This window comes from Sylvia atricapilla, chromosome 3 (assembly GCF_009819655.1).
Source record: "Sylvia atricapilla isolate bSylAtr1 chromosome 3, bSylAtr1.pri, whole genome shotgun sequence".
In the NCBI taxonomy this organism is placed as follows: domain Eukaryota; kingdom Metazoa; phylum Chordata; class Aves; order Passeriformes; family Sylviidae; genus Sylvia; species Sylvia atricapilla.
In genome coordinates, this window is record NC_089142.1 from 113,128,208 (window position 1) to 113,146,153 (window position 17,946).

Here is a 17,946-nt window from a genome sequence, read left to right on the forward strand (position 1 = left end):
GCGCGGGGAGCGCCGCGTGCGGGGCTCGCGCCGCCTCCCACCGCGCACTGCGCCTGCGCCCCGGCCCCGCCCCCCGCGCGCGCCGCTCCCCGCCCGCTCCCGATCCCCACCCCTGCGGCCGGGCTTCATCCTCATCTCCATCCCTGCGGCCGGGCTTCATCCTCATCTCCATCATTGCGGCCGGGCTTCATCCTCATCTCCATCCCTGCCGCCGCTCCCGCTCCCGATCCCCACCCCTGCGGCCGGGCTTCATCCTCATCTCCATCATTGCGGCCGGGCTTCATGCTCATCTCCATCCCTGCGGCCGCTTGTCTCCCCGCCCCACGCCCACCCCGCCGCTCCGTCCCCCCGGGCTGCGCTCCTCCCAGGCTCTCCCAGCTCCCAGTCGCCCCGTGCATCCACGTCACCCGTGTCGCTGCCTCCGCCCAGCCACGTGCGCCCCAGGAACAGGAGCCTGGACATCCACTCATGGTCACTATCTGCCACTTCTGCACGCCTCGAATTCCGAACAATCCCGCTATTCCCCAGCTCCCACCGCTGCCAGGACAGCCCGGTGACATCTCTCCCAGTTTCCGAGGTCCTGGGGACTGGACACGGCAGGGACCCGCTGCCCCAAGGAAACACCACAGGCTGGGGGTTTGCATGTTTTAATGATGGTTTCGGAGAGATGTGGATAGATGTGAGCTCACCGGAGGGCCGGGAGCTCCAGCATTCGCCAGCCCCACATGCACATGCTGGCCTGAGAGCAGCCGGGCACACGACCCCGAGCCAGGTGTGTGTACCCACATCCTCTCAGCTCCAGGGTTTCCCAAGGGCTGCGGCGGCAGACACTTATGGAGCACGATTATGAACGGCACAGCGCCGCTCTCCTGGGAGAGAGCTGCTTGTGGAGAACAGGAAATGCTGGGAGCAGGGACATGCAAGCAGTCCTGGAGGGCACTGGTCACAGTCACCTGGATGAAATCTGCGTTTGAGCCTTTCTCAGACTTCTCCGGCCTTCTCCACGGACTGTGGACAGCCACCAGATTTCAGTAGAAGCACAACATGACTAACTCGTATGGAACAAGCCACATGGGAGTTACCTGAAACCCAGAGTCCAGGGGGACCAGACCCTGCTGGACAACGCAGCCAGAACACCTGGGCCAGAAATTCTTCAAGGATGACATGAAGGGATACAGCTAAGACTAGAGACATTCTGCAATGTGGTAGGTGTTGTCTGGAAACTCAGTAGTATCCTGGGTGAAAGCTCAGGAAAGAGAATAAGACCTTTTCTATTGAGCTTTTAGCTGAAATAAACTAGAAAACATTTATTGTTGTATATTCCTAAAAAAGAAACAAACAAAAGTCTCACAGGGGTTTGTGAGCATCACTTGCAAGGTGCACCCATGGCTGCAGTGCCCAGGCCTCAGCCACACATACCTCCTCTACTCCACCTCATAGCTAGTATTTTGGGCAAAACTGTAGGCACTGTGCTCTCTGTTCCTTTATCATCTACCTTCTGTGCTTTACTTTGAGGGGCACTTTGAGAGAAGGTGGAAAATACAAGTTTTACTCCAGAGGATGTTGCTTATTCCTGAAAATTTCAGCAAAAAGAAGATTCAAGTGTCCCTGAAACACTACCTCCCCCAAGCCCAGCTGGAAAGGCAGGGGATGAATAGCTGCATTGTCTGTAGTTGTGGCTCTACCACCAAACATTATCTAAATTTCCCTTTTGAGGAGAAGGATGGGCCTAGCACCCCAGAAAAATGAGCATTTCTTGGTTCATCGTGATGGGGAAAACTTTCTGTTCTCATCTGCCCTAGAGTTTATGAGAGCTCAGCTGTCACCTCAGGCACATCCTGCATGAGAGCAATTGCTGTGAGGTCTTCCCACTGCTGGGCAGAAAACATGCAGGTTTTAAGCTCAGCTAAGCTAACATGAAAATGTCAATGGAGATGGACTGCAGTGAAATTCTCACACCTCTGAGCTATCATAAGGTTAGAAAACCCAACCAATCCTTCTCCCACTCCCTGCTTATCACCCATCCCCTTCCCATCAGGATTGTCTGCTGCATGAAGAACTCTGAAATCTCCATCACAAGCAGAGATGAGTACACCAAAATGCTAGGTTCTTCTGAGGAAGGCAGAAATTCCATTGCTTGATTCACGTCCCATTGCACACAGGCAGCTTGTCATCTCCACAATGTCTTCTTGTTTGTTTGTTATTTGGACTCTCTTTCCCTGCCAGAGGGATGTACTGGGCTCATGCTGAAACTCAGATACACTTCACAAGGTGGGAAACATGACAGGGATTTAGGTTATACTCGAAGCAGATGTTAGCTCTGAAATTCAGACATCTCAAGGAATTTAACCTCTCCTTCCCCCCAAAGCACCTGATTTTCCAGATGTGTGGCAAACAGGAATCTCTCTCCTGGTCTACAAAACCTCATCCACCTTCCCCCTAGCTAAGACCAAGCTGTGGACTGAGATGCAGTATTTGTCAATGGAGGAGAATAAAATTGGCTGGTTCAAATGGGATTTGGGTAGAAAGGTTTCAGGTTCTAGCCTCAATTAAATCACGGAAGTGAATTCTGAGAGAAGAGCCTAAATTCACTGCAGTGCCTCACAAGAATCTGGGATCAGGTTTCTGCTACTTCAAACACTCAGCACGAAAGTGATGCTAGAAATCCTACAGCCTGCTGGTGAGCTCTAAGGGGGTCTCTACCTCTTTTAAGCAGAATCCAGCTGCCTCAGACTGGGACAGACACTGATTCAAATCTCAATAGGAAAAGGGATAGCTATTAATGAAGAAAATTGCCTTCCTTGCTTGGGTTAATTTACTGCCTGCAGTTCAGCACCCTTTTGCCAGCCATTGCCTGGGTGTTCAGCCAACCAGCCTGGAAAATGACCTAAGGAAACTGACTTCTTGGTGCTCCTGGTTTTAGGCACCAGGAGAGCTTGCTTCTTTCTATGTAACAGAGCAGGAACAAAGGAAAGGAGTCAGCTATTTGGAGCCGAGCTAAGGCACTAATGATGCAGTAGGTGAGGAAAGAATAAACACAGCGGGAGGAGGATAACTCCATCGTTCTCTTTGCTCAATTCCCTTTAAAAAGCCCAATGTTATCTCTATAGAAAAGGAGGATCTAATACAGCATTACAGTATCCGTGCTGGGGATTCATGTTAAGGTTGTTCTGTTGTACTCCCAGAGAGATTTGTTTCAGGTAGCAAAGTCACAGGAGCTGTTTCTAAAGTGGATTTTGGTGAATGCAGGCAGAGTTATCTGAGCAGCTCTGGCTCATCACAGCTCTGTGAGGATGCCTGTTTTTGTTGTTTTTCCCTGTGGTCACCCAGAAAATGTGAAGCCTGTCTCTATCACTTTTTGGCATGTTACTGAGATAAGCCACTAAACTGTGCTGACCCGAGGGGTGCAGTCTCTCCCTGTTCACAGCAGTGGCAGTTGTGTTGTCATCACAGCTTGATGAAGATCGATGATGACTGGCTCATCTTCTGCCCAGTGTCGTTGAGGGGGAAAATGCTGGAGATGGCTACATCCACAATTCCTTGGCAGAGCTCTGCATACAGCTTCCTAAGAGATGAGACAGAGAGAGAAAGAATCAGATACCCAGGCAGGACAAACCAGCAGAACCCTGGCCAATTTTTATACAGAAAGGCGTTTTCCCAGCAAGATCTACAAGATCCTATTCCCATTACAAGGAGTTTCAGGGTGGCAAACAGGAGGAGAGCAGTATCTCTTCCACATGCTCCCTGTTTACACCAACAAATATCTTCTTTTTCCATGGTGATAACAATATTGCTCCCTTTCACAAAGGACCACAAACCCCATTATCTGTGTTTACAGTCAGGTCAGGCTTCTGAGCAGAGGCTCCAGACCCTCAGATTTGAGTGTCCACAAGATGTAAAGGGGCAGAAAACATCTCAGGGCTCTCCGTACCAGCCTTCCAACTCAGGGATTGGGATTTACCACACCAGACCCTGTTCACATGGGAATGTGCCCCAGAGGGGCTGCTCTGATGCATTCCTGGTTTGGTAAATGCTGTGCTGGGCTGCACATCAGCTGGTGACCAGGCACAGGGGCCTCACAGGACCCTCAGACATGTGGGATATGTTTCACCACGGCACAGCTCATGTACAGCAGGATTAGGGAGAAAAGAGACAAGGTGTTTGAGATGAGTTAACAGCATCTTCATCTTCTGCTGGAGGAAATGCATGTGTAACCTCCCTGAATGTGCTGGCATCTGGGACATATTTAGTACCACAGGTTTTCCCAGGATTAACAATGTCTTTTGCTCCATGCCACTGGGGCTATGTGACAGTGTTTTCTCATCTCCTGGGAAAGGTTATTGTTTACAGCAGCCATTTTCTTTTTCCTCTTTAAATGGGAGCTGTGTGATATGAGTGCTATAAATAAGAATGTTTATTCTTATAAAGAATATTTATAAATAAACTTCTTAGGAGAAGTCACAAATAGCCAAAACCTGCCTCGCCTGCTCTCAATTTTTCAAGTGCCCAACAAAGCCCTTGCTTTTCCAAGAGGCACCAACCAAACAGGGCACTGCTGCAACCCAAAGCCACCCAGCAACAGCCAAATTCTACCCATACAGCAAGACAAAGAGGTGCAAGGCAGTAATTGCACCATCACGCAGGCTGTGGACAGGGCACCCTGGACACAGAAAGCTCCCCGAGCTCTAGCCCTGGAAAAGGTGCTGAACAGGCTGTCTGTTAGGTTTGACTGGTATTTTTTGTCTACTGTTAGTGGTGATCTAACCAAATTTAATCAACATCTAATCTGATCAAATTCTAATGCAGTGATGTACAGCCTGTTCTGTTTTGCTGTTTTTTTTTTTTTTTTAATATGATACAGATGCTCACTTTGCAAACAGTTTCTGGTCTCCTGCAGCTGTCTCAGTCATGTAATACAGCATCTCCTGCTGTACCCACACAGAGATGTTCATGGCCAGGGCTGTTTGGCTCTTCCAGCCTCCCTGTGGCTGCTGGAAGAAGCTATAATCCAATCTCTGTGACACCAAAAGATCAATTAATGCCATTTTTACTGGGCCTGTGAACTCTCAGCAGAGAAACAAGGCATCCAAAATCTGCATTCCCAGCGAGGATGGCTGGAAGGTAAGAAGACATCTGGCTCAGGAATACAGGCACAGCCAAAACAAGGACTCAGTCTGGGAACCTGGGGACAGTTTATTGGTAATGGGCAAATTTTAACATGCATGTAGTGACAGAATAGAAGCAAGACACTTGTAAAATCACATGAGCACATAAGGTCAGGAGTTATCCCCTGTGTGACCTGAATAAATGGTGCCCTTCTTAACACTAAATTGGTGATAAGAATTTGGTAACAGAGATTTGGTAACATCTGCAGCATCCACAGTGTGCTCTGCAGTCCTGCTGCCTGCAAATTTAGTCACTCACTTCCAGCTGCTGCCCTTAAGGCTACTAATTTAACATGTGTTCATACAAAGAGCAGCCACCAGTGGCTTCACAAGAGATACTGAAAAACAATCTGACTTCCAAAGTTTGCTAAATCTGCAAACATAACTTCAACCCAAGGGTAATAAAAATGACCCAAGTTACATTCAAACTCATTTGTTCAAAAACCCAGGTTAGTGCCCCATCTCATGTGGCAATGAAGCTGGAGATACCAAACACAGAGACAAGAGCAATGAACCCAAACTGACTGGCGCTGAGAGCAGTGTCCAGTGTTAGCGTGAAAAACTCCCTTGCCATTCATTCACTTTCTTTCACCTTTTCACTTGGAGCTGGGACATAAGGCACGTTTTGGCACATGGATGGTGGCTTCACAAGGGTACTGCAGAAACTGATTTACTCACTGGGCACATGCTGGGGCCCCGTTGACTTCTATTAGCCAGACCTTCAGCTCCTCATCCACCATGAAGTCAAAGCCAAAGAGCTGGAAGCTCTGGTAGTGAAGATGCTTCGTGCTGATTGCAGGCTCTATACACATAAGGCAGCTTCTGTGAAGGGAGAAACAGAACTCGAGGTTAAGGCTGCTGTGGACACATGCACTGCACAGTTCAGTGAGAGGGGGTGCCCTGGAACTGCCCCATGTTACAAGTTAGGTCCAACACATGCCTTGGTAACAGGTCCCTGCAAGTGAGATCCTGTGACCATGAAAATCCACATGGGGACACTACTGAGTTAACTCACAAAAAGCTAGAGAGCAGCATCCTCCCTGGATGCTGGGCCAGGCAAGCTGGAAAACATGATGTGCAATGCCCCAAAAAGCTGCAGCAGGTCCCCAGGGAACTGCCACTGGATGCTCACTTGCCTTCAATTCCTCAAAGATTTTGCCATGTCTTTTTACTGGAATTAAAAGCAATGGGGTTCTGGCAAAGCAAATTCCTTCATGAAGGATTGCTTTGTCAAGATGTGGATCCACTGCAACACCGAGCTCTCTCTCCAGGCACTTTCTGTGCCCAGGAAGGAACTGGCTCCTGTGGACTGAGTAAGATGACCTAGGCCAAAGCCATGTGCTGCTGCTGGCTGATGGTGGGGAAGCATCCAGAGTCTGCACACCTGACTTCAGCTTCACTTCCCTTCTATCATCTATCTCTACGCCCTTTGTAATCTCAGCCTCTCCCAGCCCTATCTTTTGACCTGCTCTCTTCACTTTTCACTCCATCTTTCTCCAGCCACAGCTGGCAGAGACGAGGACACATACCATGGGATCAGCAGCACCCATGGAGGTGCCTTTTACTGAGCAGTGATATGGGGGTATTTATGGCCTTATCTTCAATTTATGCAATTGAAACCCTTCCCTTCCTGCTCTGTCTGCTTCCCCAGCTGTGTCCACGCTCAGTCCCTGTCCCTGCGGGGTTATGCTCTCCTAGGCAGCTGGCTACCTTATTATGTGTTTGATTTGCAGTAGGATGCTATTCTCAAGCGTTGTGTTCAGGGCATCCATCAGATACTGGTTGAACTCCTCGAAGAACATTTCATTCCCTTCCTCATACCGCCCGTAGTTTTTGGAATATTCCTTCTGAATGCAGTGATTGGTCAAGTGGCAGGTTTTGTCCTGGAAATTAGCACTGTTATATGGTTCGGAAGAGGTCCGCAGGACACCCTCTCTGTAGAGGTAGATATTATATTGATGATCCACGAGAACCCAGCTCCTGGGGGACAGGAGAACAAACTCTAGTCTCAGTGGCTCAGAAAGAAGCAGCATGAAAATGAAAACTGGCATTATGAAGGCAGAAAAGGTTACCTGATGTCAAACTTGCGATGCCCTGGCTCTAAGAGCAGAGGATTCTCCAGGTATTTCTGAATCACGTGCACTTGTCCCTGCTCATCAATGAAGTCCAGGAGCTCTGCAGCCTCTGAAGAAATCAGGATCCCTTCCCCTGGCACAGAAAGTTGAAGACAAAATTAGGTAGAGGATCCTTCTACCTTTGTTGGAGCTTTTTCAGGCCCCAAGTGGACCAGAAGGTGACATGACCTACAGCCCCAGGGTCAGTCAGTGCCCAAGAAATGTCACAGCCACACCCTGGGATTGAATCTGTGGAGGGATCTCTTTCCTGCCATGCCACGGGCTCTGGCTTCCCAGAAACCAGGCCTAACGCAAATGGGAACCAAGGGGATGTGACACAGCACAGCCTGCCCAGGGCACGTCTGCAGGGGGTGGCTCTTGAGGTGTCAGGGGATGCACAGCAGACAGGGAACTGGGCCAGCAGTGAGGCAGCTGCTTGGGGGCATTTTGCTTTCTTTTATGTCTTTTTTTTTCTTCCCTATCAAGGCTTGGCAGGGGTAGGAGGGTGTAGTGGTGCTTGTATTTGGCACTTGACAAATTTGGTTTTGTTTTTCCTGGTTTTCAGCTCTTTATAGAGAACAGGGGGCTTGGCACATTTTCTGTAAAGATTTTTTTTTTATTTGGGGAGGGAAGTTTGTGGTTTCTTTATCCCAGACTCCAGACTCTTTCCCTGTCTGGCTTCTCTGGCTGCCAGAAACAGTCACACATGCACACTCACTGTTGCCCTGCTCACTGAGTTCATTTAAGCTACTATTAAAATCACTGCTGAATAAGGAAAAATACGATTTTAAATTGTTCATCCATGTACTCAGTGCTCCTGCCGTGGAAGCTCCTCGTTAAAGAAATGAACGGTGCCGTTTAAACACTCCCAGATTTTGGACGACGCTGTTACTGTTCATTTCTTGCAAGAGTCCAAATAGGAAACTTCTGCTGCAGAGCACTGAAGAGAGACCATTTTCCTTCTGGGATTTCATAAAAGGAATGATGCCATCGGGGATAAGCCAGCTCAGGTAAAGTTATCAAACACTTCTCTGGCACTTTGCCCATCCTTCAGGCATTAGTTAACTTTCTGGACTAAACCTCATGACTTAGTCCAAATTTTGTGCTGAGTGTTTCTGAGAAAACATTGTGCAAAAAACTCCACTCTTCAAGGAGGTATCAAAGGGGTTACAGAGGTTTGGAGCACAGGCAGGGTTTGACAGGATCATCCCATGAAAAATGCTCCTAGCTGTGATTTCTGAAGGTCACTGTCAGCACAGCCCTGCAGGTCCTCCCACTGCTCCATTCTCTGCTCAGTTTTCCAGCCCTACTGACCTCCCTTTCCTCCCAGCATCTTCCACTGAAAGGAGTTTGTCACCAAAGTATCTTCTTACCATGCTTTATGTAGGGGGCAAGATCTTTTAGTCCGGTGATCACAGCAGGGCAGGGCAGAACCTTGCACTGGCACAGCTTCAGGCTGTGCTCCGGGGAAACAACATCCCCACGCCAGCAAAGACACTGCAGTGGGGAGACCAGCAAGCACCTGCTCTACCCTGGGCAGATGGCAAACCAAGGGGAGGGTCAGTTCAACTGTGCACCCAAGCAGCAACCCAGTGAGGCAGCAAAGCAGCTTGTGTTGGGCAGCTGTCCCTGCTCTCAAAGGAAACACCAAAACCTCCAGCCACAGTCGCTTAAACCCTTAAAACCTTTGAGACAGGGCATCCTAAACCTTGAATTTTCCTGTAACTGATGGATGATCAGGCTTCTGTTAGACCTGTCCCAAGACAGGGGCTGTGCCTGAGCTGTATCTTTCTTAGTAATTAGCATGAGCAAGCTTTCTTCTTCATCAGGAGTAATCCCCAGATGTATAAAACTTCCCTGTAGAAGACTACCCTGAGACTCTGCTTTCCACTTTCATTTGCAGCAGCACAGTGATGAATACAAAAGTCTACTCTGCTTTAGGTGCAGAAAACATGGTATCACGCTTGCTTGAAGCACCTGAAGAGTCTGAACCTGCTCAGCCTGCAGCAGACCACAGCAATTGCCTTTTCAAATGCCCAGATGGATTTTTTTTGGCAGTTTACCCATATAGAAACACATTCTCACACTGGCATAACAAAAGGACTCATCTCCCCTTTGTTCCTGATGAAAATAAGGATACTCTTCCAATGCTTCTTGGTGACACATCCAAGAGAGCAGAACAGAGAGGGAAGCCAGCGTGAAGGACAGTTTTATCATGCAGTCTCCCTGCAGCCAGCTCTGGCTTTCATGTTCTCTTTTTGCAAGGCTGCATGCAAAGTGACTCTGCAAATATGAGTAATACATGTGGGCTTGCTCTCTGAAAAGACCAGGTCCTTCCTCAGGCTGGGCCCTGCTGCATACATGGCAAGGTAAGTTTTTAAATGCAGCCACTCTAATAATGTGCTCATGATGACACTGTAACTGACAGAGAGCACAGTTATCAAAGCATTGCATTTATAGTTGTCCAGCTATCTCATAGCTCTTTATTTCTGTAGAGTGAGTGATGGAATGATCCTGGAACAAGGAAGGATGCATTATCACTCGGGTACCTATTGTCTTATTCAGATTAAATGAACAGACAGACAGACACTGCATTGCTTATCTTTGCTCTGTTACCATCCCCTGAGGCTTCGGTGCAATTTCAACATACTGAACTCATGGCTGCTCAGCCAGTCTCTCATGGGCAGGCCACTGGCACCAGGCATCTGAGTGTGGTTGAAAGACAAGCACGATTTCCACCTAGGTGAAGGCAAGTTAAGCTGAAGCATGAGGAGATGAGCTCCTTGCCCTTGAAGGCTGCAGTCCTGCCTGATGACTGCCTCCCTGTATCCCGCTGTGCTCCCTCTAAGCTGCTCTCCACATCCCCTCAATGGCTGGTCCCTGCCTCCTTCTCCCTGCAGCACCTCCCCACATTTTGAGGTGGGTGTGTGGGGAAGGGCAGCCCCTTCTCTGCCGTGTGTGTCCCAGGCAGCACAGGCACACCACACATCAGGGCGGCTCAGCCAAACCTGTAACCCTACAGGTCATGGAGGAGTGATGAACAACGAGAAACAGCTCCTGGTGGTGGGCACTGAACCTTTGGCACCCGCGGAGGACTTGGCGATCCAGACGTTGCCCTCGCCGCCCTCCCGCCGCCGGTTGTAGGCGGCCAGGAACACTTCCCGCTCATCGGTCCGTGAGCTGTGTATGAGCTGCCGAAGCCCATTTCTGGGCTGGGGCCACAGGCGTCTTCAGGTTCGTTGGGTAGATCACATATGACTCCGGGAACCACGTGCAGGACTCCGAGAGCTCAGGGCTGTCTTGATTAGCCTGGGTGAGGAGAGACAGGCTGTTAACCTCCACAGTGCCCCCACCTGCATGGGGATCATTAATAAGGGAAAACCATCATTAACTGGGCTCTTTTGCTTGGTGATGGATGGCAGCTTACAGATGGTCTGTGCTAAATAATCCTGTTTTCCTTAGACCCTTGAAATTAGGGTTTTCCTAAGATACTGTGGTGACCCCAGCCCAGAGCAAAGCACTGCTCTATGAACCAAAACCTACACAGTCTCATTTAACATTTTATGGACACCATGGATATCACGTAACTAACACCTGAGAAGTTTCCACCTAACTAAAGTTTCTGGTGCATTCCCTGCATCATCTCTGCGCAAGGGAACTGAGGAGGTATTTTTGCTGCCGCAGCTCAGGGCAGAAAGGATGCTGTGATTACAACTGGAAAAAGGGAAGCCAGAGCAGTAATGCACTCTGTGCTGTTGCTTGGCCCTCGATCCCATTCCCACTGAGATCAGACCATTTGTTCCAGCCGTGTGGGAAGACCACTGGGAACCACAGAAAGCAAGGGCACAATTACATGTTTCACATCCCAAGGTGTCTGGGATCCCTGGGAACATTCCTCCCGCCAGTAATGTCTGGAGACAGCAGCAAATTCCTGTTAGCAGAGCTCAGGCCTTTTTTCTTTCAAAGTCAAGGGAGCTGCCTGCCTCTCCCAATGCCTGTGCTTTACCTAAGGCCAGAGGTAGAGCTCACGAGGTGCTGACTCCCTCCGTGCATTTGTGCCTCTCTGTCGAGATGGCAGTGAGTCAGTGGCACTTTAGGAGCCCTGAGGAATGTCATTTGTTGTTCTGTGGGTTCCTGAGTAGGTTGATGCATGGATGACCCTACATTTAAAAGGTCAGCCAAGCTGCAGGATATAAAGACAGGTGTGTAAGTGCTTTTAGCACGCTAGGTAACAGTCTAAAGAGAACTCCATCTGAGGAGTGCTCTCAGTGCTTGTTTAAAAATGTCTTCCACTTTCTGACAAACACCATCACCACTGCCAGGAAAGGAACTGGGAAGAGGCTCTTTGCAGAGGAAGGAGAGGCCTTCGATCAGCACACACAGTCTGCAGGACTGCATCAGTGAAAGGCAGCACAGACTGTAATGGGCAATCAAATTGCTGAAGGAGACCAAGAGCTCTGACATAAAGATACTCAAGTGGGAGCAGAGTTTGCACAAGATTATCTACAATGAAAGTTCATCCACGTTTCCCCAGGAGACCCTGGCATGGCAGGTCATGCAGAAATAACTCCCAGAGCTCTTCCTGGAGATGTCTTCAAGCATTTGTTTGACCAACAAATCTGATTAGCTAAAGGCACATTAGCGTCTCTTCTCTGTATGAAACAGAGACTAAAAGAAGGTTTTAATTAAATGTCTGCAAGGAAAAAGAGCAGATACGTTTGGTTTCTTCTTCCTTTTGATTTGACTCTAATCTGATTCAATACACTCCATGGTTTCAAGTAGATACAACTCAGTGGGAATGGCATTTCCCCCGAGGTTACAGAGAGGCTTTTATGCACACAAACAGCACTAGTGACCAGGAGGTCTGAAGACAGCACATGCTGTCTTCAGTGCTGGGACACTCCCAGGGCAGCTGTTCTGTGAAACACCCTGCAACAGGTTCAACACTCAACAGGGTTAGAGGAGAAGCTTCTGCCAAGCCCATGTAACGTTTCAGTGAATTTCTTACTTCACCAGAGATGCTTTGCGGCACAGCTTGTCTGCTCCCCTGTAGTAATTCACCAGCTGCACAAGTCCAGGTTCATGGCCTAAGGAGGGGAAACAGAGGTCAGACAAACTCCTCAATGAATAAGGCAAAACAGCTGCTTGGTCCAAAGGGCCTGTGCAGTAGGGAAAAAAATGCAGGCTTTTTCCTTGCCCTGTGCTACAGAAACAGGTTGTGAACTGGTTGTGGTTCCTGTGGTTTCTTTCATTCAGTTACAAAAAATCCATGCAGTTACCCACTTGTTTTTAATCTGACACATCCATTCTGCAAAGGGAAATAATTTTTTCCTAATTTACACTGGGAACTGGCAGCACTACTCAAAAGTGTTCTTCATCTGCTGATGTAAGTTTTTAAGGACCAAGATTTCAGTTACTCTTAAATACAGGTGGAGGATGCAGGGAAACACACCATGACACAAAGATCACAGCTTACCAAAAGGTTTTTTTTTTCTTGTCATGTACAAAAAGATTCCCTCTTGGGCCTGATACCACAAAAAAATGGGAAACACTGAAAGACTGGGAGTCTTGCTTCTTTCTAGCAGTTTGTAACAAGACCCGTTGGATATCTGGGGTGAGAAGAAACCTCTGGGAGTCTCTGCTCCAACCTCATTTTCAAAGTCTGAGTGTCTCTAGAGACAGACACTGTCTTTTCTAAGTCCTTGTCCCAGTGCTTGGCTGCCAACCCATGTCCCCTTGACTATACTGGTGGCCCCTCCTTTGGTAACTCCAGGATATTTAAGCCTTTCTTGCACTGGGAAGTCCCAAACTGGTCCCAGTATCCAGGTCTGGCCTCAGCAGTGCCAAAGAGAGTGCTACACAGATGGGTACCTCCTTACCAACACTGGACTCCACACCACAGCCCTGCCTGCCTTCACCTTTCCACACTACAGAAACACTTGTGCTCAGCTAGAAGCTCTCTGGGAGGCACTAGAATCCTGAAAAAGGATTCAGAGTTTTACTTATCCTCCTCGGTGTTTGCCTGGGAAAAAAGGCCTGGAGCAAGCATTACCTTAAACAACAAGCAGCTGCAAGAACACAGAGACTGAATATCTATTTTCAGCTTTCAACTGCGGTTCTGAAAGTCACTTCCATGACCTGGGTCACTTTTATTTACAAATCTATAAATACAAGATAGCTGAAAAACCATCCTGCAGAAAAGAGCTGTAACTTCAGGCACTTCAGTGTGCAGCCAGCACAGTTTTTTTACTGAAAAGAAAATAATAAAACCCCTCAAATTTTCTTCTGTTTCCAGTTTATCCTGGGGAGACACGTCCTCACTGGGTTCCTGAGCATTGCCATGGATCAGCAGACTGTAATGTAGAGTTGGGTGGCTAGCAAAGAGGGACCACGAGGCAGGAGGTAAAACTTCTGTTGTGAGGTCTGCAGCATGTGTTAACAGGATTACAAAGCTGCCAAGGCACTGACCAAAGTGGCAATCCTCTCCTGGCCAGCAGGGCATAGAGCCCAGCATCCCCTCTGCAGCCTTTTCCTCCTTTCCATCCCCTCAGCACAAACTGCTTTTCTGCTAGATGTGGACACAGCTTAAGGGTACAATCCTCCAGGAATTAGGTGATCAGGGAGAGCTACAGAGGCCCCTGCAGCTGGGCAGAAGCAGTGGCGCATGCTGACAGCCCCCACTTCTCTCCATGATCCAGCTTAGGCCCAGAGTAATGCAAATCCCCACAGTTCCCCGAATTAATGTCTGCTTCCACTGAGTAGAGCCCTCAGGAAAACCAAGCCAGCTTTGATGCAACAGTTGCTCAGGAAGATGAACCAAAGAAGATAGAGCTTTTGGAAAATGCACCAAAATAACCGTGTTATTTTTGGTCTGAATCTACTGATTTCAGGCAACCCGTTCCTGCTATAGGAGGATGGTTTAAAGAAGACAGTGCCAAAGCGTGGCCCCTCTCCACGAGTTACAGACACGTCTTGGCCGTGAGAAATGGTTTGAGGTTTTGAGCATTCCATAGAAACACATGCTGAAGGACTCAGGGAAGCCCTTCCCTCACCCCAGGGCACTTCTGGAGGATGGAAGGGTTAGTTAGAGACGGCCACAAGCCCACCATGGCTGCATGTGCTGTGCATGCCCACTCTCATTGAAGATCTGCACTCGTCCTGCAATGAAGCCTGATGCTCACATGTCCTCCATGCTGGGCAAGTCAAAGCACAGGTCTGCTGCTGCGCCTGCACCCATGTGCGCCAGCACGTGTGAGCACCCTCACTGCCTGAGCCTCTCTTGGTGTTTCCCTGCCTGCTGCAGACACCCTGACACCGGGAGTGACCAGATGGCACGGCCATGTGATGGGGACTTTCCACTCACAAAGGTGGAGGAGACAAGGGAGAGCTGCTGGAGCTGGTGACTTGCAAACTGGGAAGAGCAGTCAGAGATGGGTGTCTGTTGCAGGAAAGGGGCTGCAAAGCAACACGGCAACATAGCTGCTGGTGCTCTGAGGGGGGCTCTGCCTGATCTGATGTTTCTGCAGCCAGAAGCAGCGCTACAAAATCACCCCAGAAAGAAACCAGGGCCAAGATGACAGTGCATCCCCACTCCCTGCCACGCCCTGCAACACTGCCAGTGCCTGGCTTGGCTCTCCCTGCTGGCGGGCACTCTCCCTCCCTGCTCCTGGGCTCTGCACCATCCAGCGGGGCACAGGGCCAGGGTGGCTGTGCCATGGGACAGGAGCGTGCACAGCAGGCAGGGGACGAGCCCGCACAGGGCAGCTCCCACAGCCCTGCGTGCTGCCGGGGTGACAGTGGGGGCAGGCAGCAGGGCAGGGGGTGTAGGGGGCCCTACACACACGGGGCCTCGGGAACTACCCACACCCTGCTCCGGGCACGGATCAGTGCCATCCGCCTCACCGAGCCCTGCAGAGGCACACCCACACCAGCCTCAGCTCCAGACTGAAGGTTCGAACGTGCCTGCCTTAGACCTGTTCTGCCTCCTGTGTCCAAGAGCAGAAACAGCCTCTGAAGCCCGCAGCTCAGCACCAGGCAAGGGACGGGGATGACCGTGGAACCACCGAGACCCCACAGACGAAGGGCGCTTGTCCGAAGCCCCGCAGCAGCGCCAGCGGCCCCAAGGGCAGCGCTGCAGGGCCAGGAGGGCGGTCCGGGAACCAGGGGATGCACCGGAGGGGGGAGCCGGGATTCCGAGGCCTGTCACGGGGGGTCTCCGGGTGACCCTCGTGTCACCCCGCCCTTCCCACACTGCTCCACCGCGGCACGGGCCACAGGCTGGGCGGGGAGTTCGGGGGAGCACCGGGGAAATCACCCTCCGGGAGCTTGGGAAGGGATCCTTCGAGCCAGCAGGGCCCGCAGAGAGCCCTGCCGGGGGTCGGCTGCCCACAGACCCCTGCCCACAGACCAGCTTTGTTCGGGCGCCGGAGGCCGCCGAGCAGCGGGACAGGGAGCCGCGGGGACAGCGACAGGGCGGGGAGCGGGCACCACCTCCCGAAACCGCGGCGGGAGACACCGGGGAGGGCACGGCCACGGACCGGAGGGGAGCGGGGAGCGGCCGGGCCCTGCTGCCGGCGGGGGCGGGAGGACCCTTACCCAGCCTGCCGAAGGGGAGCCGGTTCCTCTCGCCCAGCATCAGGTTGAAGCGGGGGTTGTCCCTGCGGAGGCGCCGCCACTGCCCGCTGGCCAGAAGCAGCCGGCTCACCTCGGTGTACACGCTGCTGCCCTCGTCCCGCACCACGAAGGTATACATGGCTCCGGGCCGGGGGGAAGGCGCTCCCCGCCCTACCCCCGGCGGCTCACGGGGCCCCGCCGCAGCCCAGGCAGGGCCCTGCGCGGCCGCCGCCAGCCGGCCCGGCTCCGCATGGCGGGGCCGCCGCCCACCGCCGACAGCCTGCCCGGGCGGGGACTGACCCGGAACCAGAACCGCCCTCCTCAGCCGCGGATCTAAGCCGGCTGCTGCTCCTGCTCCTCCCCGCCCCGTGACGCCGTGCGGGCCGCCGGCCCTGCCGGTCCCGGTGTTGACCCCGGCCGGGGTCTGTCAGCGGCCCCGCCGCTCCCGGTGTGACTCCGGGCCGGGTGTCCCCTTTCACCCGTGACAGGCTCGGTGCCAGACCTGCTAGCCCCGGCCCCCGGCGGTGCCCCAGGCCCCCGGAGGATGCTCACCCTCGCTCCCCGTTGGGTCCCCGCTGCTGGGCTCGGACACCAGCGCTGATTGCCGGTGCCGTGCACAGCAGTCCCGAGGCTGCAGCTCAGCTCCGAGCCAGTAGATCTCCTCCTTCCTAACCCATTTCACTCTTCAAATCGCTTATCTTCTCCTACGTAACTGCCTAATTGGTTTTTCTGGTTACGGAAAGGTCTTCTTGTTTGTAACCATCACTTTTGTCTTCCTCACAAACAAACATGCAGCAGACCAAAGATAACTCCGAAATTCAAAGCCTGAAAGTCAGATTTCCTCCCCACCACAAATAAGGTTTGTCTTAAGAATCTATCAATAATGAAAATTCTGAGGTTTCGGTTGGTTAATGTCATGTTTTTCCTACAGACACGGTATGTGATGACATCAGCATTGCATACTCTGTGTGGTTGCTATAAATCATGATATATTTCCAAGAAATAAAGAACGTTTTGCTGAAGGAACACAGATTGGCCATGACTTGCCCATTGTCTTTCCTTTTTTTTTTTTTTTTTTTTTTTTTTTTTTTTTTTTTGACAGCAGAAGGTAAGTTGTTAAGTGATTAATGGATGGAAAAAAAATTAAATTAGAAAATAGCTGTTGTCTTATAGCAGCTAAAACAAAATTCTCCAGGCAGTTTATTTCTGCTAGGAGGTGCTCTTGGACCTGGGATTGGATGTGCCTTTGCATCTGTTTTCAGATGTAAACTCAGTGTGTTTTCTCTTCACATTGTTGTGCGTGGTTTAGCTTAAAGCACCTCACAGCCCAGGGAATCACACAGCACCTGGGACTCAGATCCTGAAGCCATTTCCTCTTCCCAGTTTGGGTACATGCTGTTTAGCAGGATTCCAAATGTATAGGAAATTCCAACTGATAGATAATTTGGTGGCTTCTCTCTGTTGTTTGCATAATTAAGTGCAAGAGGCAAAGATATTCCTAAAGTTGTGTTAGACCAATAAGCGGAAGGAAGTCCAGTAATGAACACTGCTTAATATTCCATGCAAAGTTTCCTGTTGCAAGGTGGATTTGTGTTTTGTGTTGTGTTTAGTTTGGTGGTTTGGTTTTTTTTCCTCTCTATAACTCCTTAATTCTTGCATACACACTAGATTTAAATGCAAAAGCTTTTTTCTTCTTTGTGTATGTAGGGAAAATGCTTGCAGTTAACCCATTCTCAATGGGATTACTGCATGTGCTTTTTGCTTGCTTTGAGCCTCAGTGTGAAAACCATCCAGAATCTTTTCTAATACAAGCAATAATGTAGCTACAATTTAGGTTTAAATAAGCCATAAATTACTACCCAGTGGGATTTATTAGAGCATATTTGGGTTTGCATGATTCACACTCAGTATTTTCCTTGCTGCATTGTTTTCTCGAGGTGTATAAACCAGTGGACTGTAGTTTCTGGAAGGCTGTGCATGGATCTGACAGGTCATAGTCCAACCAGGCCAAAGACTGGAGAGCTTAGCACAAGGTGCCTTTATTTCCACTGTTA

The 17,946-nt window shown here is 50.3% G+C and overlaps 1 protein-coding gene across 1 annotated transcript; it reads right to left on the minus strand.

The window, feature by feature from the left end:
* Positions 1-632: 632 nt before the first annotated feature.
* On the minus strand, positions 633-16,165 carry TTL (tubulin tyrosine ligase). Its single transcript, XM_066316730.1, is given in 9 exon segments — positions 633-3,565; positions 5,844-5,987; positions 6,876-7,145; positions 7,238-7,373; positions 10,356-10,485; positions 10,487-10,578; positions 11,505-11,515; positions 12,288-12,366; positions 15,875-16,165. Coding segments are annotated over 9 exon segments (1,137 nt in total). The 5' UTR covers positions 16,032-16,165; the 3' UTR covers positions 633-3,447.
* Positions 16,166-17,946: the final 1,781 nt, after the last annotated feature.